Source organism: Microcaecilia unicolor, chromosome 1, assembly GCF_901765095.1.
Source record: "Microcaecilia unicolor chromosome 1, aMicUni1.1, whole genome shotgun sequence".
Lineage (NCBI taxonomy): Eukaryota > Metazoa > Chordata > Amphibia > Gymnophiona > Siphonopidae > Microcaecilia > Microcaecilia unicolor.
In genome coordinates, this window is record NC_044031.1 from 327,176,091 (window position 1) to 327,201,836 (window position 25,746).

Here is a 25,746-nt window from a genome sequence, read left to right on the forward strand (position 1 = left end):
GCACTTCTGTCTTGCTGTGCTGTTAGGAGCACTTCTGTTTGCTTGTTTAAGCTTCTCTGCTTTAACCTTTTGGCTCCCCTGCTTTACCCTTCTGGTGCTGATAGGAGCACTTCTGTCTTGCTGTGCTGTTAGGAGCACTTCTGCGTTGTTTGTTTAAGCTTCCCTGCTTTACCCTTTTGGCTTACCTGATTTACCCTTCTGGTACTGATAGGAGCATTTCTGTCTTGCTGTGCTGTTAGGAGCACTTCTGCCTTGCGTGTTTGAGCTTCCCTGCGTTACCCTTTGGAGCTTCCCTCCTTACCCTTTTGGAGCTGTTAGGAGCACTTCTGCCTTGTCTTGTGTCTTACATGTACGCCTTGTTCTTGTCTGGGTGCCTGTGGGCACTCCTGTTTTGAACCCTAACCCTGTTTCTGTCAAGCTTGTTCTATATCCTATTCCCTGTCTGAGAATCCCAAATCCTCAGTAGTCCCAAACCCTGTGTTAGTCAAGCTTGTTTAGTATCCTGTTGGTCTAGTCTGTCTGTAAGCTAGGTCCAGTAAGTCCTGCCGGCCACCTGCACCTGGGGGCTCAACCCCTGAGGAATGGTGGTCAAGCGCAGGTGAAGACCGGTTGCTCTGTTCTGCTTATTTCCTGCCTGCTTACTGCTGTAGTTCCAGTCCTGTGGTTCCAGTTCGGTTGTTCCAGCTTTGCCTGTCTACAGCTTCTCCTGCCTTGCTTGTTTACCCAGTCCTGGCTGAGGGTCTTGCTTACTGCTGCCGCTTGTCGGCAGCGGTCCAAGGGCTCACGTGGTGCCAGTGTCTGAGAGCCTGAGACCATGACACTTCTTGTCTTAAGCAGTTGAATAATTCTGCTACTTTAGCTACTTAAACCTCCAAAGTTCTCTGATAAAAGTCTATCAAGAAGACTAGGGGATTTTCTAGAGTGGAAGGGTTTTTATGGCTTAAAGGACATTGGGGATACTTCTATAAAGAGCTCCCTAGATTTAGGCGGCAATAAAATATGTAAATGCTGTATTAAAGGCATGACATATACATGTGCAAATGACCATTTCCAACTATGCACTATTCTATAAGTACACCAATCTTATATGGCATGTACTTTATAGGTGGGCATTCACAAGGGCAGAATTTGGGCAGAGGCATACATTTAGGTGTCCACATTAGAAAATACTGTAAAGCATGCATGTAATTTAACAAGCTAGATGCGAGCATTAACACAAGCTCTATGGCTGGATTAAGCGATCACGCCTAAATATAGGTGCGTTTTTGTCCTATTATGCTAGCATTCTATAAAGAAAAGTAGATGCCTACTTTTCTTTATAGACTCTAATAATAACTAGGTGTGTTTTTGACCCCCCCCCCCCCCTTTATAGAATTATCCTCAATGTGTCCATATACTGGGGCATCTAATCTCAGCTATTATTTATTTATTTAGAACATTTATATCCCACAGATTCCCACCATGGCGGGCGCTATGTGGCTAACAACATTTATGAAAAGAACATCATACAAATTCAAGGTAGGGGCAGAGAATAAGAAACATCGTGGGAGGGGAGCAAACAACAGGAGATACAAATGTGGGCCGGTAGGAAGTTAAATAACAGAAGAGTATGCTTGACCACATAGATAAGTCTTAAGGGACTTCTTGAACAGATTGTGGTCCGTAGTCTCCTTTAAAGTAGATGGTAGAGCACTCCAGTAACGAGAACTTGCAAAGCAAAAGGAGGAGCTGAAGAGCAATTTGTATCTCAGATTCCTGCAGTTAGGGTAGTGGAGAGTGAGATAGGTTCGAGAAAGCTTTAAGGAATTCCTGGAAGGGAGGTCAATCAGGCTGAACATATAAGCTGAAGCTTCCCTGTATATGATCTTGTGGGTTAGAGCACAGATTTTGAATTCGATACGCTCTTTTATCGGGAGCCAGTGAAGTTTCTCTCTAAGGGGTTTAGCTGCTTCAAACCTTGATTTTCCAAATATTAATCTCGCAGCCGTATTTTGCGCCGTCTGAAGTTTCTTTAGGATATGTTCTTTGCATCCAGTATAAATCCCATTACAGTAATCGAAATGGCTCAATACTAGAGAGTGGATTAGAGTCCGGAAAAGGTCACATGGTAGGAATTGCTTGATGCGCTTAAGTGACCGCATGGAGAGGAACATTCTTTTCGTAACAGATGTTACTTAGAGGTCGAGAGACAAGTGGGAATCCAGAATGACACCAAACAACTTCAAGCTATCTGTGATAGGGAGGGTGCAATCCAGCTCGGGATGGATTTATTGTACTGGGAAGAGAGAATGAGGCATTGGGTTTTTTCCTTGTTAAGCTTGAACGTAAATGCATTCACCCAATTGGCCATGATGGCAAAACTCTTTTGAATTGCGTCTGAGATTTCAGCTAAGGAAGATCTGAAGGGAATGTAGATAGTTACATCATCTGCACAGATGTAAGGGTTCAGGCCATGGTTGGATAAGACCATTGGAGTCATCATAATGTTAAATAGGGTTGGTGATAGGGGGGAGCCCTGAGGAACTTCACATTGAGATCTCCAAGGTGGCGAAATAGAGGAATGGACTTTAACCTGATAGGATCGAAATGAAGGAAATCCTCAAAACCATTCTAAAACATTACCTCCAACACCGAATTCAGCTAATAAAGTAAGGAGGCTGTGGTCAACCATGTCAAAAGCGCTGGACATATCAAATTGTAGGAGTAAGATGTTTTTCCCAAATGATATTTCCTTCTTGAAGTTGGATAGGAGTGTGACCAGTACTGTCTTGGTACTATGTTGAGACCGGAACCCAGATTGGGAGGCATGGAGAATAGAAAATTTATCCAAATAATCAGTGAGCTGAACATTGACCATGCTTTCCATAGTCTTTACTAGTAACGGGATTGTTGCAACAGGGCGGTAGTTAGATATAAGGCTAGGTTTGGACTTCAGGTCCTTAGGGATTGGTGTAAGGAGAATGCGACCATGATCACTGGGGAAGAGGCCTTGCTGGAGCATGAAGTTCAGGTAGGACGCAAAGTCAGCAATAAAACACTCAGGCGCTGATTTTAGTAAGTAATTTGGGCAGCTAGCCAATTTGCAGTGTGTTTTTGAAAATTTGCTGATGGCTTGAGAGACCTTCTCAGTTGGAACCGGCTCAAAGGTAGTCCAAAAGTGATCAGCTGGAAAGTGGCCAAGTGGTAGCGCACGGTCAATGAGGAAATCATTTATACTAGAGGTACACAGAGGGAGTGATTTGCGTAGTTTTAGGATTTTTTCCCCTAGTTGGCCAACTGAGTCACAGAGGGCATGCCATCCCGCGGTGAAGTAACCGGGGTAATGTCAAGGAGAGAATTCAGTTGACGGTAGAGCTTTTTGGCATCCTGTATGACCGTCTGAATTCTATTCTGAAAGAATGATCTTTTGGCTTGCTTGATTGCGTATTTGTACTTGTGATGAGATTGCTTCCAAGCTGTAAATGATTGGCTACTTTTAGACTTTCCAAGCTCTTTCCAGCCTTCTAGTTTGAATTTTTAGTGCTTTCAAGTCTTGATTGAACCAAGCATTAGATAGGCGAGTGTTGGAAGATTTAAGTTGTAAAGTGGAGGAGTGGCCTAGTGGTTAGGGTGGTGGACTTTGGTCCTGGGGAACTGAGGAACTGAGTTTGATTCCCACTTCAGGCACAGGCAGCTCCTTGTGACTCTGGGCAAGTCACTTAACCCTCCATTGCCCCATGTAAGCCACACTGAGCCTGCCATGAGTGGGAAAAGCACGGGGTACAAATGTAACAAAACAAAACAAGGTGCCAGGTCATCCAAGATGCAATGACATCGGTTATCCCAACACGTAAGGTAGTCAAAGGAGTCGGCATTTGCTTGCCAGTCACACCCATATATTTTTTCTCAAAATGATTTCAGGTCCACTTCTCCTCTTGTATAGTAAAAAGTAGGTTCCTCGGGGTGCGGCTGGCCAGTCTTCCGCCAGTTGATCGTAAAGCTTAATTTGTAATGATCTGTCCACGGTGCGGCAGTCCATAGAGAATTAGCTAAACAGATGATTGTATCATTGAGGAACTTGTAAGTAAAGAGATCAAGGGTGTGGCCTTTTATGTGTGTCGGATGCATATCAGGATATTTGAAATCCAGTAGTTGGAGGAAATTCAGACATTGACAAGCCTTAAGAGAGAGTTGATTTTCTAAATGAAGATTCAGGTCTCCAAGGACAAGAATGTTGGAGTAATTGATGCAGGAGTTAGAGATAAAGTCCATGAAATAGGTTTGACTTGCAGCCCAATATTTCGGGGGTCTATAGAACAGAATACAACATAGACAGTCATGAAGTGATCTGCTGTGGACCTTGATTGAAGCGATTTCAAGGTGAGGTGATATGGATTCAGCTTTAGAGTCAACACTGAGTTCCAAGTGATAAATCAAAGCTAGTCCACCACCTCTTTTTCCCTTTCTAGGCCAGTGTGCAATTTTGAAACCAGGGGGGCAGAGGTCTAGGAGAATTGGGTCTTTAGAATCACGTATCCACGTTTCAGAGATGAAGAGAAGGTCGAGTCTGTCATTCGTGAGCCAGTCTGAGATAGTTTTGGTCTTGTTAACCACAGACCTAGCACTGGTATAGCCAACTTTAAAGCTATGATATAGGTCAGGCTGGATCTTAGAGCAGGAGATGTATTTGAGGTGATTATGGTAGGATGCACTGCTGTGTTGAGAAGAGTGTCGATGGAAAGCATTTGTATAGTGGCCTGGAACTGGATCCACATGGTCACGATTGTTGTGTCTGGAAAATTTCTGAGAGGTGATGAGCACGGGAATGGATCTGCAGTCAGACAAGACTGAAGAGAGTGAGGAATGGATAAGTGTGACAAAATAGAGAATGGAGAGGGTATTTGAGGTAAGCTTGGCAGGAAGAGCACATAACAAATCAGTATCCAAACCTGAGCAAGCTGCTAGAGATATTGTCGATCCAGTGAACAATGGGGTGACTGGGCAGCAACCAGATAACCAGCAAGGTGTAACTTGGTTAAAGGTGCTTGTTTTTGTGGCTGAAGTTATCTGCAGGTAACGGGCTGCCCAATGTCACGATTGTGACTATTTTCCATGGCTGTGCTCTCCTCGCCCTCTGGTGGCCAGAACCGGTGGCTGCCATAGACTGTCTTGCTGTCTCCCTACACATTCCAGACTTTCATTCCAGTCCGGTCCACATATTCTAGCCCTTCAGACTTGGTTTGAAGTTTGGCAGCTAGCCTCACCCGTAGCTGCCTTGTGATTCCTGCATCTGAGCTTCAGATGCTGATGGGCTTATTAACCACCTGGAAACCTTCTGAGTTTGCCTTTGCATCGCCTAAGGTCTCTGGGTATGTTGGTGTGCTCTGTTGCACTTCTGCCTAGTCTGCTTATTGTCTGAAATCCTTGCCTGGTTCTAGTCTAGCCTTTGTGTAGCTTAGCTTGTACTTTATTGCTTGTTTCCTAGTCTTGTTTCTTATTTGTATTTCTTTGTCTGGTCCTTGGTTAGTCTGTGTGTAGGTTAGCTATTGTCATGATTGTGGCTGTGACCCCTCCCAGACTTACCTTATTTCTGGGGGTCAGCTTCTTAGCTTGCTTCTGTTTCTTCTGTCTGTCCTTTCTGAGCTAGCTCTGTCTCTGTGTGCTGGCTGCTTCCAGCAGCATGGCTCTAATTGCTTCACTATACTGCACCTGTGTGTGTTGCCTGAGTTAGCTCTGTCTCTGTATGCTGGCTGCTCCCAGCATAGCTCTAATTGCTTCACTATACTGCAGCTGTGTAGGTTAAAGCCTCTCTGGGTTTCAGTATGCTGGCTGCCTGTGTCTGGTAGTTGTGACATCATCAGGCACGGCCTTGATAAGGAAGTGGTGTTCTTCCCTTCAGGGCCTTTGCAACGTTTGCTTTAGGTAGGGGTGGTGCAGTGTGCACTTCTGACTTTGTGTCTAGCTTCCCTGCTTGCATTTGCTAAAGGCCCAGATTAGTGTTGGTGCAGTGTCTTGTGTTTAGCTTTCCTGCTTTTCCCTTGTGGCTCCCCTGCTTTCCCTTTTGAAGCACTTCTGTTGGTTTGGTGCTTAGGAAGCACCTTTGGTAGTTTAGTGCTGTGGAGCACTGCTGTAGCTTGGTGCTTAGGAGCACCTATGTTAGCTTATGTGTTTAGTGTTCCTGCTTTTCCCTTGTGGCTCCCCTGCTTTCCCTTTTGAAGCACTTCTGTTGGTTTGGTGCTTAGGAAGCACCTTTGGTAGTTTAGTGCTGTGGAGCACTGCTTTAGCTTGGTGCTTAGGAGCACCTGTTAGTTTATGTGGTTTGCTTCCCTGCTTTCTCCTTGTGATTCCCCTGTTTCCCCTTGGTTAGTTTAGTGCTGTGGGGCAATGCTGTAGTTCAGTGCATAGGTGCACTGTGTTTAGGAGCACTTCTGTTGGTTTACTGTTAGGAGCACCCCTGGTAGTTTAGTGCTTAGGAGCACTTCTGTTGGTTTACTGTAAGGAGCACCCCTGTTAGTTTAGTACCTAGGACCACTTCTGTTTCCAGCTTGTTCTAGTATCCTGGTCCCGGGGTTATCCTGTATCCGGTAAGTCCTGCAGGCCACTCGAACCCAGGGGCTCAACTCCTGGGGGGGGGGGGAGGGGGTTAGTGGCTAAGTGCAGGTGAAGAAGTGCGGACCAGTCCGGGGTACTCCAGTCCACTGTGTTCCAGTCCGGTGTGTTACAGTCCAGTGCGGACCAGTCCGGTGTACTCCAGTCTAGTGGGTTTTGGTCCAGTGTGTTCCAGTCCAGTGGGTTCCGGTCCGGTGTGTTCCAGTCCGGTGTACTCCAGTCCAGTGGGTTCCGGTCCAGTGTGTTCCAGTCCGGTATGTTCCAGTCCAGTGCGGACCAGTCCGGTGTATTCCAGTCCGTGTGTTCCGGCTTGCTGGGCAGCGCCTGCAGTCCTTGCCTGTGCCGGTGTGCTAGCCCAGTGTTGGTTGGTGGGTGTTGCCTGCTGCTGTCGCTCCTCGTCAGCAGCCCAAGGGCTCACGTTTGCTCCACAGCCCGTCCCTGCGGGCTCTGAACCTGAGAACCTGACAGCTATTAGCTTTAGTTGCTAGTTCTCTTCTTAGTGGCTGCTTGGCAGCTTTCTGTTCTTGCTCTTTTGTCTGTCTGTGTTTTTTCCCTAGTGGCTGCTTGGCAGCTTTCAGTCCTTGCTGTTACCTGTCTCTGTACTCTGCTTAGTGGCTGCCTGGCAGCTTCCAGTCCTGGTCCATTAGCCTGTCCACTGTCCTTCTAGTGTTGTATTGTTTGTCTGTGAGTTCTAGCCCAGTTCCCTGCCTTGCCTCCCATGTTCGTTTCTTTCCCCGCTGGCCCTCAGTTCCTGTTGGTCTAGCTTGCTTCTGAGTCTCATTCCCTGAGTGGGTTCCTGGATCCGGAAAAGTCCTGCTGGCTGCCCGCACCTAGGGGCTCAACCCCTGGGGAACGGCAGTCAAGTGTAGGTGAAGGCTTGCTCCAGTCCTGTGTTCCAGTCCGAGTGTGTTTAGTCCAGAGTGTTCCTGCTTATTTATTTACGTATGCACCCTGCCTTGTTGTTGTGCTAGCCCAGTGCTAGTTGGGGGGTTTTGCCTGCCACTGCTGCTCTAAGGCAGTGGTCCAAGGGCTCACAAACCCAGTGTTTCCATGAGAAGCCTAACACCCAACAATGGTGTAGCTTACAAGTTGTTCCAGCGAGCCAGCTTATGCAAAGCAAAAGTTTGCCAGTTACACTTTGTGTTTAGAGATCATGGATGACGGCATCGTAGGAAAGGAGAAACTAAGACCAATTAGATTGTTTCAGCGAAGTGGCTTCTGTCTGTTTAAATTTGAAACAAAAAGCTAATGGGCTGGTCTGGAGCCAGTCGCAACCGAGTGGGATCCGTAGTGGTGCAGATCCAAACGCCCTTCCTCCTCAGTCACAACCGGTGAGGTCCTCCAAACCAGGGACAGCTGTCACTGCTCGACCATTCATGGGGTCAACCGCCAGTTAGAAGGGGAAGAACCATACAGCTGAGCGGCTGGCAATGTAGGCGGGGCCCAGGATAACACCGCCGATGAAACGGGACAGTAGTTTGCCTGGATCAAAGGCAGCAGGCTCCCAGCAGTAAGGTGAACAAGGACACCGCGCAGCCGCTCACAACACGGGATGAGGCAGGCCGCGGTTGGTCCACAGACACGACGGCAATGAGCAGACCCGACTTGCCAGTCAACAACCCAACAGGTTCCCCACGGCACTCCGGACCAGGAGAGGCACAGATTCAGCAAAGGTAAGCCAAACCGCGATCAAATGCCAGTTGAATACCTGTGGCCCCTCGGAGCTAACATTTTCCCGTCCATTTATGCGGCAGCCATCTTGTTATTATAGGGGGAGATCCTCTCTAGATGAGATCTAACAAGAAAGGCTGTCAATTTATCATCTTCTGTTTCATCTGGACAGAGAATCTCATAGAACAGTCTGAACTTCTCATCACTGGCTCTTGACCAGTGAATCTCATTCTCCTGTTGTTGTTTTTTTTTATCCCTTACACCCCGATGACACTACTAGAGACCTGCTGCCTGACTGCTTTTACTAGCAATTCACCTGACTTGTCATTTCATTCATAGTATTTTTGGACAGTATAGCATAAAGACCTTTGGACTTGTTTTACTTACAATGTCTAAGTTCATCCCTTCTCAGCAACAAGCACCTGTGTGTTTTCTTAGAAAAATCCATTTTGTGCCTGCTTTTAAACAGCTTTATCTGTATCTGGAGTGGAGGAGTGGCCTAGTGGTTAGTGCAGCGGCCTGGGAACCGGGGGAAATAGGTTTTCCCACTGCAGCTCCTTGTGACTCTGGACAAGTCACTTAACCCTGCATTACCCCAGATACAAAATATACACCTGTATAATATGTAAACCACTTTGATTGTAACCACAGAAAGGCGGGATATCAAGCCCCATTCCCTTTCCCCTTTTTGAAGAGGCCCTCATCCTTCCCTGTCCACTCCTTTTGTAAATTAGTTGTGCAAATTATTATGTCTTTAAGTGCCACCTTCACCTAGGGTGAAAAGTAAAACTGGATTACATGTATCAAAGTCATTATTGATGTTCTCTACCGACTATACAAATTTAGGGCCTTGTTTACAAAGGTGCATTAGCATTTTTAGCGTGCGCTAACCGTGTAGATGTCCATAATATTCTTTAGTATGAAGGCCCTTAGTATGAACCAATAAAGTTGAGTTCAACCTCCAATATATCTATGGTCCTTTACAAATCAGCTAATTCTACCATAAAATTCTCCATGCTTTACATTTGGGTCATAGATATTTAAACTTGGGACACACATAATAAGAATTCTCTGGGCAGCTCAATATCCAGTTAAAATGTATCCACATATATACAAAGGCAGTGGGGCATTTCATGGGCAGGACCAAAATGATCTAGACAGTGGCGATATTCAGCTGCTATCAGGTTAACTATATGCATTAAATGGGACCACACAAATACAAATCCTAAGTAAAGAGATAAATTATCCATTTAAGTGTAAGACTGCATATGCAGAAATCCAGCTTAAACTGATATATTGGGCAATATCAGTCACAAAGATAAGTGGGTAACCCATCCCCATATCTTTACGCAGTTGCCATGTTTCTTCATATTAGTCCTGGGGATTCTAATTGTCAAAAACACATAAAAACTGTGAGCCAAGGGTTACTGGATGGCCTTTATTTTATTTGTTACATTTGTATCCCACATTTTCCCACCTGTTTGTAGGCTCAATGTGGCTTACATAGTACCGGAGGACGTTTGCAGACTCCGGTGAGAACAAATACAAAGTGATGTTGTGGTAAGATAAGAGATCATGTGGCATAGCCACAATAGGGAATCGCACATCGGAAGGGTTGAGCTTTGTCCATTACGTACTTTGGTTTTGTTGTGATGCAGGGATCAGGCATTTAAGTAGGATCGGTGGGGTATGCCTTTTTGAACAGGTTGGTTTTTAGTGATTTCCGGAAGTTTAGGTGGTCGTAATCCGTCTATAACCTAACCTTACCAGGGACACTGCATCAGATCTTACTTCAAATATATACAGTTCTTAACACAGTCTTCTATCTGTGGCACAAATTGGGATAACATCGGATGAATGGTTTGGTTCAAATGTTATTGGGGAGCACAGAAATATGCAGGGACAGAAATTTCTGATGCCATTTCATAGGCAAAACAGTGCTTTCCCTGTGGAAAAGGGCTTTTAAACATTGCCTACACGATATGATGGTAAAAGTACATATGCAGTGCCATCTTGCTTACACGTTTACCTGCTATAGTGGAAGGCACTTCTGGGGGTAGGGATATTTTTGTCAGAAATAGCATCTGTACAAATTAGCAAGTGTAAATGTGTGCAGATACTTCATCTGAGAAAATTTTCAAAGTGAAAGAATGCTCACACTTTCACTTTGAAAAATCCTGCAAAGTCCACAGGTAGGCGTGTAGTCAGACTTCCCATTTCGGGTGGCCCCCGAGTTAGCCTGGGTAGTCCCTTCCCACATGCACTCCCCACCCCCATACATACATTTAGTTTTTTTTTAAACTTTCCCTCTACCCCTCCTATCGTCATCTTTCTCCCCCTCCCAGCAACTGCTGCTCTCGCCCCTCCCTGGACTGCCTCCAAGACATCGCTGGCAGCAAGTCCAGTAAGCAACTGCACCAGCCCTGCAGGCTTCCCTCTACCGTGTCCCCACCAGTGAAGAAACAGGAAGTACAACAAAAAACTGTGGGAGAGCGACCAAGGATACCAAAGACTGGAATATGTATATTGATAAGAAAGTTTATTGAAGTATGAAGGCTCGACACAACGTTGTGTTTCAGCCGTTAGGCCTGCATCAGGAGTCTATAAAAATGTGTATATACGATAAAAACAAGTCAAATATTAAATAATATACATATAGATTACACACATATATGCATAAATGTAAAAATATAATAAAGTATATATAAATGTAAAGATAAATCATAACTACATTTCAATATACTTGTGTTGATTGCAATAAAAATGACAATTAATTATTATATTTGTGAATTAAAATGCATATAAAACAAAATTTATGTTTCAGGCATTGAGTCTATATCAGAAGATAGTGAATATTTATATATGCAATAGAAATTAAAAACACATAAAAAAAAAAATATATATATAGATGAATCACATACATATACAAAATTATCTTCTGATATAGACGCAATGCCTAAAACATAAAATTTGTTTTATATCCATCTGTGACCTAGTTTTTGCAGGGAAGCGAGTGAATTATATCTGAAACCTATATACAGGTAAGAATCGAAAGTGAAACTTTCAATCATATATCTGTTTTAGAATGCCATCTTGACTACAATTGCTGGAAGTGCACATTTCTAATTTTTTCTAATTTAAATATAAGAAATGAAATGTTAGGACAAAAAAAAAAGCAGATCTAAAGAGGGAATGATTGACTGAAGGCATAGGTAAACAAACAGTGTAGTTATTTACAGAATTAGCTAGATTTCAATCCTTGGAAAATTATTACACAAATTACTTACCACCTGGTAGACACATAATCTGTATAGGGTGGCTGTGACCTCAGTTCTCTGACTAATCCAAAATCAGCAATTTTCACAAGTTCAGGACCCATGCAAAGCAGATTTTCTGGCTTCATATCCCGATGAAAAAAACCTATTTGAGTATTTACAGAAAGACAGTAAATGATTATACAATATTCTAATTATCTAGACTTAATATTGAAAGCATACACTAATATGGAGTTTCTTCACACATAAAGAAATAAGATATTCTGCAATTTATAATTTAAAGAATATCTTCTATACATAACGATGGTTAGGAGGTACCACTAATTAAATTTGATAAACCATTCTGTCCCTTTCTAATCACAATCCTTACACATTAACTTGAACTGCCAAAATCTATATTTGTTCCATCCTCAGCATGACCCTCTTGGGGACTAAACACCCATGAAAAATGCCCCTAGACAAAGCCATATAGATAGAAGGCTCACCAGATATAGTGTGTACAGGATGGCCCCACAAGTGAACTATTTTATTCTCAACACACGCTCCTGCACCATAGACTAAATAGGCTAAACAGAAACTATTCCAACAATCTACTTTGTAGCAAATTCTAACTTATAACCTGAAAGGGAAACTTATCTCAGAGTGCAGCAGACCTATGGTTCAAGTTCTCCAGTCAGATGACAGGAGGAGAATTCTATGATGAGCACATTTTTATACCTTGTTTATCACAGATATTGCACTTTTTTTATATTATAAAGGAGTGGACAATGTTCTTCCTCTTTGTGCCTACCTTCCAGTTCAGATGTTCTTCCTTCACCTGCACTTTCTCGTCTCCTGCCTATCTCTCAAATTAGCGAGAGAGCCAAAAGTATGACAATTTCCCTTATTATGCCAGTCACTGATGCCCTTTCCTTACTGTTCCTCCTATAACATTTATGTCAAACCCCTTCAATAGCCTCCACAAAACCAGGACTACTGCTACCTAGTAAGATAGTTCATAATTATTCCATGCCACACTTCATCAACGCTCTAAGTTCTTATTTAGTGTTTTGTATTATATTGTGTAAGAGTACCCTCATCTCTCTGTATCAGCGTCCACATAAACTCGCTGAATCAAACGGCGGAACTGTTTGCAAACTTCCAACCGCCTTCTCCTGGATACGCCCGACACCACAGGTTTCAATTTTCTTTCCCCAGGGATTTGGGTTAAAGCTGTCATTCGCACTGTCTTTCTCTATTACACAAGCTGCAAGACGTTCCTGTTATTCGCTGTGGAGCTGGTGTAAGCAGTATGTATCACTCGCTGCTTCCTGCAGGCGAAGATCTGCTATTTATAAGGTATGCAGGAGGGACAGTTGTTGGGAGTTTTCAGCTTGGGAATCTCTCCCGGCCACATCATAGGTGTGCTGCTACTGGTGGGCCTGAGCTAAAAGTGGGTGGGCCTGGGCCCACCCAAGCCCACCCTTGGCTACGCCACTGTCCTGGATATGCCCGACACCATGGGTTTCAATTTTCTTTCCTCAGGGACTCAGGTTAAAGCTGTCGTCCGCACCGTCTTTCTCTATTACACAAGCTGCAAGACGTTCCTGTTATGCGCTACGGTAGCTTTTATAGGCACTCCTCTCAAGGCTTCGAACCGGAAATCACTCTATTGACGTCACTGCATGGAAGGAAAGTTTTTTTGTATATACCAACTTTATTAGGCCAGGGCATGCACTGTTGAAACTTTTTATATATTTTTAAAAGAACAAACACTTCTGTGCCTCCCATTGAACTCCTCTTTACTGGTTGTAATAATAATAATGAATCCCACCCTGAGGATGCATGACTCAAATAATAGTATTCCACTCTATATTTTCATTCCGACGGGTCAATATCGACACCCGATCGGAAGCAGCGCGGGTTTCAGGAACCTGATATTGAAAGATGTTCCAGGTACTTAATGCTGCTTGTGGTGGGGACATCTCAGGAAACAGTAAAAGAATTTCAAATTACCATAGACGGGGTAATCACCCAGTTACAGATACTATCTTCACCATCACCGGATACGTTGTTTAAACCAAAAGAACAGATGAATGTAGAATTGTCCTCTTTGGATCAGTACTATTATTCTTTACGTCAAAACAAGCTGAAGAAGTTTCAGAGAGATCAACAAGACTACGCAGTTGGTCCGATATATACCTGGTTGAACGAACGACGGTCCCCCTCACAGGAGGCACAACAGGAAATGGTTCCGGAAGGATTGTCTAGTTCAGATGAAAGTTCGGACAGCACATATAAAATGTGTAGACGACGCAGAGGTAGAGGGGGACGTAGAGGCAGTCGTGAATACCAACAACATCAACAACAAGTATATGTCCCTTCATGGCCGCCTGGACAGTTCCACCATATTCCACCTGGTCAATTTCAAGCAACTATTAACAAGCAAGAGCCATCTAGGTCAGTAGTTTCACAACAGGGACCAGTATCTCATACAGTTTCTAACAGCATGCAAGGATCTTTTCAACCTTTACCACTTAATTCGGGTGCATCATCAGCAGTGACAACATTGCCTTTTTTAGGAGGACAAGGACCAGTAACCAGGTCCAGTCATCTTTGAAGTCAAACGTGATTAATATCTCACAGAAACAATTGACTCCTGTACAAATGCATGTTTTGGAACAGGGCTTGTCATTTGTACCCACTGTTAGGCATAATTCTTTTTTTGCACGTATAGATTTGGCATGTATTTTTCAAAATTTACAAGTGAAGTTATATTTCTCTCAACAAAGTGGGTCCATAACGGATCATTCTATTTTTCGTCCAAAATCCCGGTGGATACCCCCTGGTCCTATGGATCTCTACATTGCAATGTTTAAAGCCCTGGTGTCGAGGGATTTAGAACATCTAGAACTCCGGGAATCCCATGACAGGGGAAGTCAAAAAAGGTTTGTTAATTTTTCTAAAACGGAGCATGATGCTCTAAGAGAACTGTCTAACGATTCAACGATTATTATCCGCCCAGCTGATAAGGGTGGATCTATTGTGGTCCAGGACAGAGTCTTACGTTACGGAGGTACGTCGCCAAATCATGGACAACTGTTATTATTAAATTCTACCGGAGGACCCTAGTTTACAAATTACCATTGGGAACATAGTGGATGAGGCAGTGAGTGCGGGATACCTGACAAAAGCAGAGTCTAGTTTTTTAAAACCAATGAGCATCAGGACACCGGTATTTTATACTGTGCCAAAAATCCACAAGAATTGTTCTAGTCCCCCGGGACGTTCCATAGTGTCGCTTAGCATTTTGGAACTATTATCCAAATTTCTAGACTATTTTTTGCAACCCTTTGTAAAGACATCTAGATCATACATCCAGGACACTGCCCATTTCTTAAGACAATTGTCAGTGATTAAAAATGTAGCATCAGAAGCATGGCTTGTCACATTGGACATAGAATCTTTGTATTCTAATATCCCCCAGGAAGCGGCTTCAAACATTGTTGAGCAAACATTGATGACACGTTCAAGTGGAGAGAGAATTCCATCTACATTCTTGACAAGTTTGGCAAATCTGGTATTAAAAAAGAATTATTTTATGTTTGATTCCCAATTTTTTCTTCAAACAAAGGGTGTTGCCATGGGCAGAGCAGCTGCCCCGAGTGTTGCAAATCTATATGTCAGTGATTTTGAGGAACGGTATCTGTACAACTCAGACTGGTTTACTAAGACTACAAACTGGTACCGGTTTATTGATGACATCTTCTTTATTTAACAATCTACAGAACATCATTTGTTGTCTTTTTTGGAGTGGTTAAACGGCAGGGATCCTTGTTTAAAATTCACGATGACCAAACATGTTGAACACATTGCGTTTTTGGACACATGGATTTATAAAGCACATGGAGAACTACATACTACTGTTTATCACAAACCTACGGGCCGTAATACTTTGTTATCATTTACTAGTCATCACCCCCATAGATTGAAATGGTCTTTGCCTATAGGACAATTTTTGCATTTACGCAGAATTTGTACAACAGATGCTGCGTTTAAACAACAGGCTATGGGATTGTCAAGTAGACTACAGGAAAGAGGATACTCCATAGCATGTATCCGTCAGGCATACAAAAGAGCCTGGTATGCCCAACGGTCTCTATTATTGCTAGACAGACCAAAAGAACAGATGGACAAACTGGTGTATGTATTGGGTTTCTCGACTTTGGCTCCTCAAATAGCTCAGTTGTTGTTCACACATTGGCAAGTACTAACTTTTCATCCAATTTTCACACAGCGCCCGTGTATAGCCTATACACGGGGACGTAACTTAAGAGATAATCTAGTACATACCACTATGGTTCAGCATAATCAATCCATCAATAAAGAAAGACATCAACCCTGTGGGGAGTGTCAATTTTGCTCCCAGACCATGGTCATGCAGGAGTGGACGTATCCGGGAACAAAGCAAGTTAACAAACTAAATCACATCACTACGTGCCAATCCTCGTTTGTGGTATACATTATAAAATACCCCTGTCAATTATATTATGTGGGACGTACCATTAGGAGGATGATAATTCGACTGACTGAACACAAAAGTCGTTTGGCGACAAAAACTGTTACTGCTCCGTTGGTAGCTCACTGTCTGCAATTTCACCATGTGTTCACAGACTTACAGTGGTTTATTATAGATCAGGTTCCTGAAACCCCCGCTGCTGCCGATCGGGTGTCGATATTGACCCATCGTGAACAGTTGTGGATTTATAAAATACAAACTATCAGACCTGTAGGCTTGAATGAAAATATAGAGTGGAATACTATTATTTGAGTCATGCATCCTCAGGGTGGGATTCATTATTATTATTACAACCAGTAAGGAGGAGTTCAATGGGGGGCACAGAAGTGTTTGTTCTTTTAAAAAAATAAAACGTTTCAACAATGCGTGCCCTGGCCTAATAAAGCTGGTATATACAAATAAACTTTCCTTCCATGCAGTGACGTCAATAGAGTGATTTCCGGTTCAAAGTCTTGAGAGGAGTGCCTATAAAAGCTACCGTAGCGCATAACAGGAACGTCTTGCAGCTTGTGTAATAGAGAAAGACGTTGCGGACGACAGCTTTAACCTGAATCCCTGAGGAAAGAAAATTGAAACCCGTGGTGTCGGGCATATCCAGGTCAGGAGAAGGCAGTTGGAAGTTTGCGCACAGTTCCACCCTTTGATTCAGCGAGTTTATGTGGACGCTGATACAGAGAGATGAGGGTACTCTTACACAATATAATACAAAACACTAAATAAGAACTTCAAGTGTTGATGAAGTGTGGCATGGAATAATTATGAACTACCTTATTAGGTAGCAGTAGTCCTGGTTTTGCGGAGGCTATTGATTTATTTGTACCAGAGACAGATGAATTTTTGTTTTTCGTTATCCAAAGGTGGACTAATTAAACCCCTTCAATGACACTACTATGCCTCTGCTTGCTTGATCAAGCACCTCACACTTGCCTTCTTCTGATGCCAGTAACCCTCCTCCTTCCCTGCTCAAATCAATCTGATGTATTTCCTCACCCTTCCCCATCACTGACATTTGTTCTCACTTTTCTTCTTCCCAACTGATGATTTTCCTCATTCTCCTACCTTCGGGCTCAATATGTTATACCTGTGGTAAGGATGCAGAGAGTGTAAAGGTAAAAAAAAAAGATGAACAAATAAGGTCGCTAGTATTGCAGAGGAAGAAGAATGGAAGTATTATTAGGGGGCCAGGAAGAAAAGTCATAAAGAGCTTTAAAAAAATGGGGGATATCATACATGTGCAGTATACAGAGGGAATAAAAGCAGAAGGAAGCATCGTAAGGAGTAGGCTGGAAGAGGCACATCACAGGGGCCAAGGCAAAACATTAGAGATTTCACTATCAGGGAGGGTTGAGGCAACAGAGTAACACAAGGGAAGAAGGCAGGCTTAGGAGGTAATGACATTGCTAGAGAAGATGGCAGACTGAGAAATAGCAGACGGCAGAATCTCTAAAGGCAGCGGCAAGATAGGACATGGTGTAGAAGTATCACTGGAGGAAGAATGTCAGAACAAACAGACAAACCATTGCCCTAGTAGGGAAGAAAGAAAAACAACTGGAGGAGCCAACTGGTCTTTTTTGCCATAATTTGCTCTGTTACTATATTATCATGAAATGTAGGTAGGCAGATGACATTTGGAGACAGTAATCACAGGAATGGAAAAAAAAACAAAACAGCATGAGGCAGGCAGTAGGGAATGGGAACATGGCTAAGAGTTATCATGGGAGAAGGGGTAGAAGGAAAGGGGATGAAGTACAGCAGGAGCTATTATTCAAAAAGGAACAAACAGGGCATGCATATATTTTGGATGGAACTTAGTGGACCTTATTTTCAAAAGAATTTCCCAATATGGATCAAACAGGAGAAACCCTACTAGAGGTTGTGCATAATAACCAGTTTTTTTAAATTAGTGATGGAATGGCAGATGTATTTTTTTGTATTATAAATGATCCTTACCATTTTTGTGCACAAAGGCTAAACCAGAAAGCACTTGGAACATTATGTTCCGTATTTCATTCTCAGTGAACATCTTATTTTCTCTGGGAGGAAGCAAGATAAAAAGCAATGGAAGGAGATAAAAAGGACATAAAATAAAGAGAAATGAGAAGAAAACAGACAGAAGAATCATTTCATTTAATTTGGGGATCACCAAATGCCATGTTTTAAGAATATAGTTTACAAATGCATGATACATGAATATAATAATGCAATAATTAAATTTAGTCTATTTATGATTTAACTCTGTAAGAAATAATTCAAAAACTCTCAGTGGGTAGTATCAGTGCAACATTAAAACAGCTCAATACAAACATATCATCTACAGAGTGGCAAATAGGATTCTTATACCATATATAATCAGGAGATTAAATGTCTAGAATGCCATATAGCATTCACTAAGAAAAAGGATCACTGAGCAGCCATATGCTTTTGCTAAAAGGAGGTATATCAAACTATAATAAATTAGGCAGAATCCCCTGGATTCTATATATTGTGACAAGTTACGCGTGCAAATCCAGTCGTAGTCTGGATTAGTGTGCACAACTTAATTACTTAAGCCAATCAGTGTCAATAATTGCCACATAACAATTTACACTAATTGGCATTAATTAGAATGTGTGTACGGAACTATCTAAGCATATTCTATAACATGATGCGCTAAATTCTAAATCGCATAATTGAAAAATGGGTGTAGCCATAGACGTGGAATGGGTGGGTCATGGGCATTTCTAAAATTTATACACACTGTTATAGAATGCATGCAGTCCATGCGTAATTTAGGAGACAGCATTTACACCATGTTTTATTTGGTGTAACTGCCTGCAACTAAATTTAGCTGTGTGGATGGGCACTCAGCGTATTCTATAAACTGTGTGAAAATTTAGGCTTATTCTATAAAGTACACCTAAACTTAGGCGTACTTTATAGAACACGCCTAGGTGTATTTCATTTTTTTTTTGTTACATTTGTACCCCGTGCTTTCCCACTAATGGCAGGCTCAATGCGGCTTACATATTGTATACAGGTACTTATTTGTACCTGGGGCAATGGAGGGTTAAGTGACTTGCCCAGAGTCACAAGGAGCTGCCTGTGCCTGAAGTGGGAATTGAACTCAGTTCCTCAGTTCCCCAGGACCAAAGTCCATCACCCTAACCACTAGGCCACTCCTCCAGTCTGATTTTTTAGGTATGATATATAGAATCTAGTCCAATGGGGCTAATTTCATAACAGGATGCCTATGTGAAATATCTAAAAAGGTGCCTATTTTATAATGGCGTACTATAATCCTCCCACTAGAAAACAGTAATTTTTATTATGTTGGACCTTCAGAGGTGCAGCCTAGATTAAGATAACTTTTAATCAGGCATTCATTCTGAAATAATAGAAAAAAAAACACTTTATAACCGCTTTTAATTCTTCAAGTGCAGTGTATATAAAACTTAAACACTGAATTAATCTTAAATTTTAAGAGACCATTCTCACTCAAGGCAAATCTGGAGACTATCACCCAAAATGAATTCACTTTTTGACATAGGCTGTGTCAAGGATAAGTCTCCTAGAAAAATATGCAACAAAAAACTTCAGACAAAGCTAAAAAGCCAATAATTCCAAAGAAAATAAATTAGAACAAAACTCGGTCTGACACATCTACAAATTCATACACCATGCTGCATTCACTGTTCCTTAACTGATACCAACATGGCATCAGTGGCGTTTTTCTACTTGCTAATAACAAAACCTCCAAAAAATTTTACTTAGAAAGTAATCTTCATGCTCCTAATTTTAAATCTGTAGTCATCTTTAACTTTTAACTTCAATCTTCTTTGAAATTTGGCTTCAATCATAAGAATATACCAGAAAACAAACTGTATCCACAATTACTTGGCTAATGGAAGTGAAAGAGCATAACTTAGCTTTCACAGCAGAAGCAGTCCCAACAAGGACCCGTTTCACCTCCCAGAGCTCAATTGATATTAAAGTCATCCATTCTATTTCAGTGTTTAAGCTGAATGTTGGTGAACAGAATCCAAAGTATAAATCCAGCATTGCTCTCTATAGTTAAGAAATCTTTCAAAATTTTGAAAGATTTATTAACTATAGAGAGCAAGGTGGATTTATACTCTGAATTCTATTCATCCATTTGGCTTAGACACTGAAGAAGAATGGATGACTTTAATACCATATATTATCGCCAGCTGTCAATGGACCCTATGTCAGAGTTGAAAAATCTGATCTCTAGTACTTCCGGCACTAGAGTGGGGGATGTTGACTCAGAAGGAAGCTGCTTTTTTCATGGAGCCTTACCCATGTACTCCACTGATTTACTTTCTTCCCAAGGTCCATAATTTTGGACTGTTCACTAGAAGAGATTGGCAAACACAGAAGAACAGGAGTCCTCCGCACAGGTAACCCAGGTAAACAAACACAGTGGGGGTGAAACGAAGGATGATGCAGTGCAGAAACCACCAATGGACTAAAAGAGTTCACATCAGAGGTTTTATTCACATTAAAAAGGACTCAACACAAAATTGTGTTTCGGCCCCTAAGGGCCTACTTCAGGAGTCTCTGTATGTGGTATAAAAGTAGCTGTATAGTATTCTGTTCAGTATTGTGGGTGAAAAGTCTAAAAAAATAACGGACATAAAAGAACGCCGAGGCGCTACTGAGCAGTAATGCGGCTGAAAACCATCTTCAAGCTAGTCTCACCGGCCTCAAAAATTGCAAATGAGATCCATATCACGCACCAGTAGTTTATTTCATATGCACAAGATTTATGAAAGAGAAAGGGGCGCTCCAATTCTGCATCCAATTGTCTGGCATAAACTTAGCCGTACCTGAACTCCCCCCAAGACCAGATGCATTAACATGTAGATATTACAAAACAAAAGTTTATGACCCCAGAGCTCCTCTATATAATAACATAGTGGCCTTCCTAGTCTTGAATTAATTTATGGAGGTGAAAAGGTAACTCTGGAACAGTATGGCCACCCCCTTTGTCTTCCATTAAAAGCCAAGTACCCAAGGTCCCCCACCCAACACCTCCTAAATTTCTCATGTTCTAAAGAAGTGAAGTGGGTTTCTTGGAGATAGGCGATGTCCACCTTCTCCTTCTGCAACCAGGAAAGGATTTTCTCTCTCTTTATGGACAAATGAACATTCATCAACATTTAAAATAACCATTTTCAAATTAACCATTGGAAAAGCAAATATAAAAGTGAAAGAACAATAAAAGCTGTATACACCATTCTCAGGAAGCCCCCCAGCTAGGCTCCCCAAGAAAAGACCCTACCCCAGAAACACTGCATACAGGAATGAAACCTAGAAAGCCCACCAAATTCAAATACCCCAGAACAGGTCTCTACAAACACACCCTCCAAAACCCCTCAAACATCTATATCAGCAGACACACCCTCCCACACACACACATAAATCCCCTCCTCCCAAACCCTCACACCCCCCATATCCCCTCCCCCTCCCCACTATGGCCCATAAAGCCAACATCTTAACTTTCATCTAGGCCCAATCCTTGGGAGAAGGTCCAACCAGCCAGAGAAAACAAAGAGAAGGAACAAAAACCACATACTCCCCTGAGGACCCTGTCACCACTGAACTGAGGGGAAATTTTTTTTTTACAATGTGGGAGCCTAAAAGAAAGAACCTGGGGAGAGAAGCTGAAGATAAAGCTAAGCCCCACAATAAAAACATTTTAAGCCTACAAACAACAGCATATGCTTTAAGTCAAAAAGGGGAAGGAAAAGAAGAACAGAAAAGTGCAGGGACTTCAGTTCAGTATGCAGCAGTGAGAGGGGGATGAAAGTTCCCCTCTATCTCAGGAATCCGCCACACCCCAGTCACCCCACCTGAGTGGGAAACAAACAAGCAGAGGATACCCATAAGGTCTAAGCAGGAGCCCACATCTACACAGTTCAGGTACCAGTGCCAGTGATATGCACAGTCTTCTCTACGTTACTGGCTGGTGCAAGCAAGCACAAGAGGCATAAACTTTCATAGTTATCAATACGATCCCAAGCAAACCAGAACACTGAAGAACTCATATTGGCTGTGATGGCAAAACACCACAAACATAACTCCACTGCATATCTGAGCCTCTAGCAACCACGCACTCATCTTACAGTCTATGTTCGGTCCACACTGAAGCCAGAGCCGGAAGGACTCCCCTTGGAGTGAGATTCTGCCAGATCTGACATGTTGAGACCATCTAGGAATTTTGACAACACTTCCTTGCCCACAAGGGTAAGTGCCCATCCGTTATGCCACACTTTCAATTTTGCGGGATAGGTCAGAGCAAAATGCACTCCCTGGCGATACAAAGACAAGCAAATAGGCAATCAATTCTTTTCTTTGAAGTGCAACTCATATTGAACAATCATTAAATAAAAGAAGCCTGTGGTTGTTACAATCCAAATGATCCAGCTTTTGATATGCCCTCAAAATAGCTTCCTTCTCAGACCAATTAAGAAAGCGTGCAATAGTGGTGCAGGGTCCTGTGTCCAAATCTCTTTGTGCGCCAATCCTATGGGCCTTCTCACATTGATATGAAGAAGTTGTGCACTCCAAACCCAGATGAGCCAGAAGCCAGGTACTAAAAAATTTGTATAGCTCAAGATCAGTCACTATCTCCGGCAGACCCATGACTCCTAAGTTATTTCTGTGTGCTCTGTTCTTCCAACCTGTCACACAGCTCTAAATTGTCTATTTGAAAGACATGCATGATGCTTCATTCTCTTCCTCTGAAGCCCTGCGCTCCACTTCCATGAGCCAAGAGGAAGGGGAATCAAATTTTTTGTTGATCTCGTTGACTGCAGACTGTAATTTGTTAAGCCGATCATCCAGCACTGCCGTAACCAATCATGAAATCTCATGGGCCCACTCTCCTGCCGACACTGTGACCCATTGTGGTTTTCTCCGCCATTTTGGACCTTTGTAGCTTCTCTTGTGAAATTTTGCGGGCATACCATGGAGTAACCAATCTGAATGGCAACAGTCTCTCTCCAGAACCCTACAAACACCCCTAATGGTGTTTTATAAGCAAAATCCCTATTTGGCAGATTTATATAGCAGAATTACAGCAGGTCCTCTACTGAGCTCATCTGCCGCTGCTTGCTAGGAAGCAGGCATCATGTGACATCCCCCTCCCCCGATGGTGGATTACTGATCAAGTATCTCTGATGTGGGAGGATGGTAATTTTGAAAGATTTCTTAATTAGAGAAGAATGCCAATTTATACTTTGAATTCTGTTCACCCATTCGGCTTAAATGCTGAAACAGAACAGATGACTAATATGAGTAGAGCTATATGATTTGCTTACTTTGTATGACATGATTGTATTAGTAAGTAGAAAAAACACTGTTGCCATGTTGGTGTCAGTTAACAAACAGTGATGCGACATGGTGTATGAACTGGAGCTATGTTAGAGTTTTATTCTAATATATTTTCTATTAAATAGCTATTAGCTTTCTTTTAACATAAGACCATAAGTATTGCCACACTGGGACAGACCAAAGGTCCATCAAGCCCAGCATCCTGTTTCCAGTGGTGGCCAATCCAGGTTACAAGTACCTGGAAAGATCCTAAAACAGTACATTTTATGCTGCTTATCCCAGAAATAAGCAGTGGATTTTCTCCAAGTCCATTTTAATAATGGCTCATGGACTTTTCTTTTATGAAGGTAGCCAAACCTTTTTTAAACCCCGCTAAGTAACTGCATTTACTACATCCTCTGGCAACGGATTCCAGAGTATAACATCATCATTTTTGTTTTCCATTCCTTTCCTAATAACACCTAAAATTCTACTTGCTTTCTTAGTTGCTGCCGCCACACACTGAGAAGAGGGTTTCAACGTATCATCAACGATGACACCTATATCCTTTTACAGGTCGGTGACTGCTAATGTGGAACATTGCATCACGTAGCTATAGTTCGGGTTCCTCTTTCCCCCATGCATCACTTTGCAGTTGCTTACATTAAACATCATGTGCAATTTGGATGCCCAGTCTCCCAGTCTCATTAGGTCCTTTTGTAATTGTTCACAATCCTCTTGCGATTTAACAACTTTGAATAACTTTTTGTCGTCAGGAAATTTAATTACCTCACTCCCATTTCTAAATCATTTGTAAATATGTTAAAAAGCATTAGTCCCAACATAGACCCCTGGGGAACCCCACTATCTACCCTTCTCCATTGAGAATACTGACCATTTAACTCTACTCTCTGTTTTCTATCTTTTAACCAGTTTTTAATCCACTATCCCATGACTATCCAATTTCCTCTGGAGTGCTTCATGATGTACTTTCTCAAATGTCTTTTGAAAATCCAGATACACAATATCAGCTGTGTCACCTTTATCCACATGTTTCTTCATCCCTTCAAAAAAGTGTATTAGATTGGTGAGGCAAGATTTCCCTTCACTAAATCCATGTTGGCTTTGTCTCATTAATTCATACTTTTGAATATGCTCTGTAATTTTGTTCTTCATAACAACCTCTACTATTTTGTCCAGCATCGATGTCAGGCTCACCGGTCTATAATTTCCCAGATCACCTATGGAACCTTTTTTAAAAATTGGCGTTACATTGGCCACCCTCCAATTTTCCGGTACCATGCTTGATTTTACAGATAAATTACAAGTTAATAATAATAGTTCTGCAAGTTCATTTTTCAATTCTATCAGGTTTGTCATCATCTATTTTTCTAGGGGATTTATCCTTGACACAGCCTGCACATGTTATTAGGAAAGGGGTATGTACTGTTTCAGAAAGAATGTGCTCTTTTTACAAATATTGTACCCTCTTTCAAAAGAGTGCACCCTCAACAACTTTGCTCCCCAGACTAAATAAGATCAATGAAAATAATCAAAATTAACAATCCTGGAAACACAGGAAACAACACAAAATGAAAAATTTTTGGTTGCCCATCCCTAGTGTGCAGGTACTGTATGTGTGCGCTCTATCTCTGCTCTCTCCAAGTTATGCTCCTGGGAATGCCTATGTGTAGATCACATAAAAGTAGGTGCAGAGTTTCCCCAAAATTCTATAAATGGCGCTTATAACTCTGCATGCAAATTTGAGTGCATGACCAATTTGCATGCACAATTAAATTGAATGAGTCAATTAGCACTGATAATTGGGCACTAATAATCAATTATCAGCATTAATTGGCATTAATTGAAATTCACACACATTTTTAGTCACAGGGATCTGAACATAAATTTTACACACTGCTCCAAAAAGGAGGCACGGCTATAAGAGGGTCAGGGGCATTCCCACAATATATGCATGCTGTTACAGAATAAGGGAAATCCATTACTAATTCAGACATGAGGATTTACACCAGGGTTTACTTGGTGTAAATACTCGTATCTAAAGTTAAGTGTTAATCCTAGCGCTAAGCATATTCTATAAATGGCACCTTTCAGTGCCATTTATAGAATAGCACTTAGCGCATTATTTTTCGACACTATTTATAGAATTTGGTCCTTTATGTGCATGTATGCAGTCATGTTCTTTTCCATATGTAAAGCAGGCTTAGTGAGTGGAGAAAGGTTTATAAAATTACCACATAAGAGGGCACTTTTTAAAAAGTCATTTATAAGGAAAATAGGCTGTCTGAAAATTGCCTACCCACAATGGGGGTACTTCTA

General features: G+C 42.1%; 1 protein-coding gene across 1 annotated transcript in view; it reads right to left on the reverse strand.

Moving 5' to 3' along the window:
• MAK (male germ cell associated kinase) overlaps positions 1–25,746 on the reverse strand; it is a 385,342-nt gene that overhangs the window by 256,048 nt on the left and 103,548 nt on the right. The window contains exon 6 of the mRNA XM_030209100.1: positions 11,547–11,679. Within this exon, the coding sequence (XP_030064960.1) occupies positions 11,547–11,679 (133 nt within the window). The remainder of the gene's footprint in view (positions 1–11,546; positions 11,680–25,746) is intronic.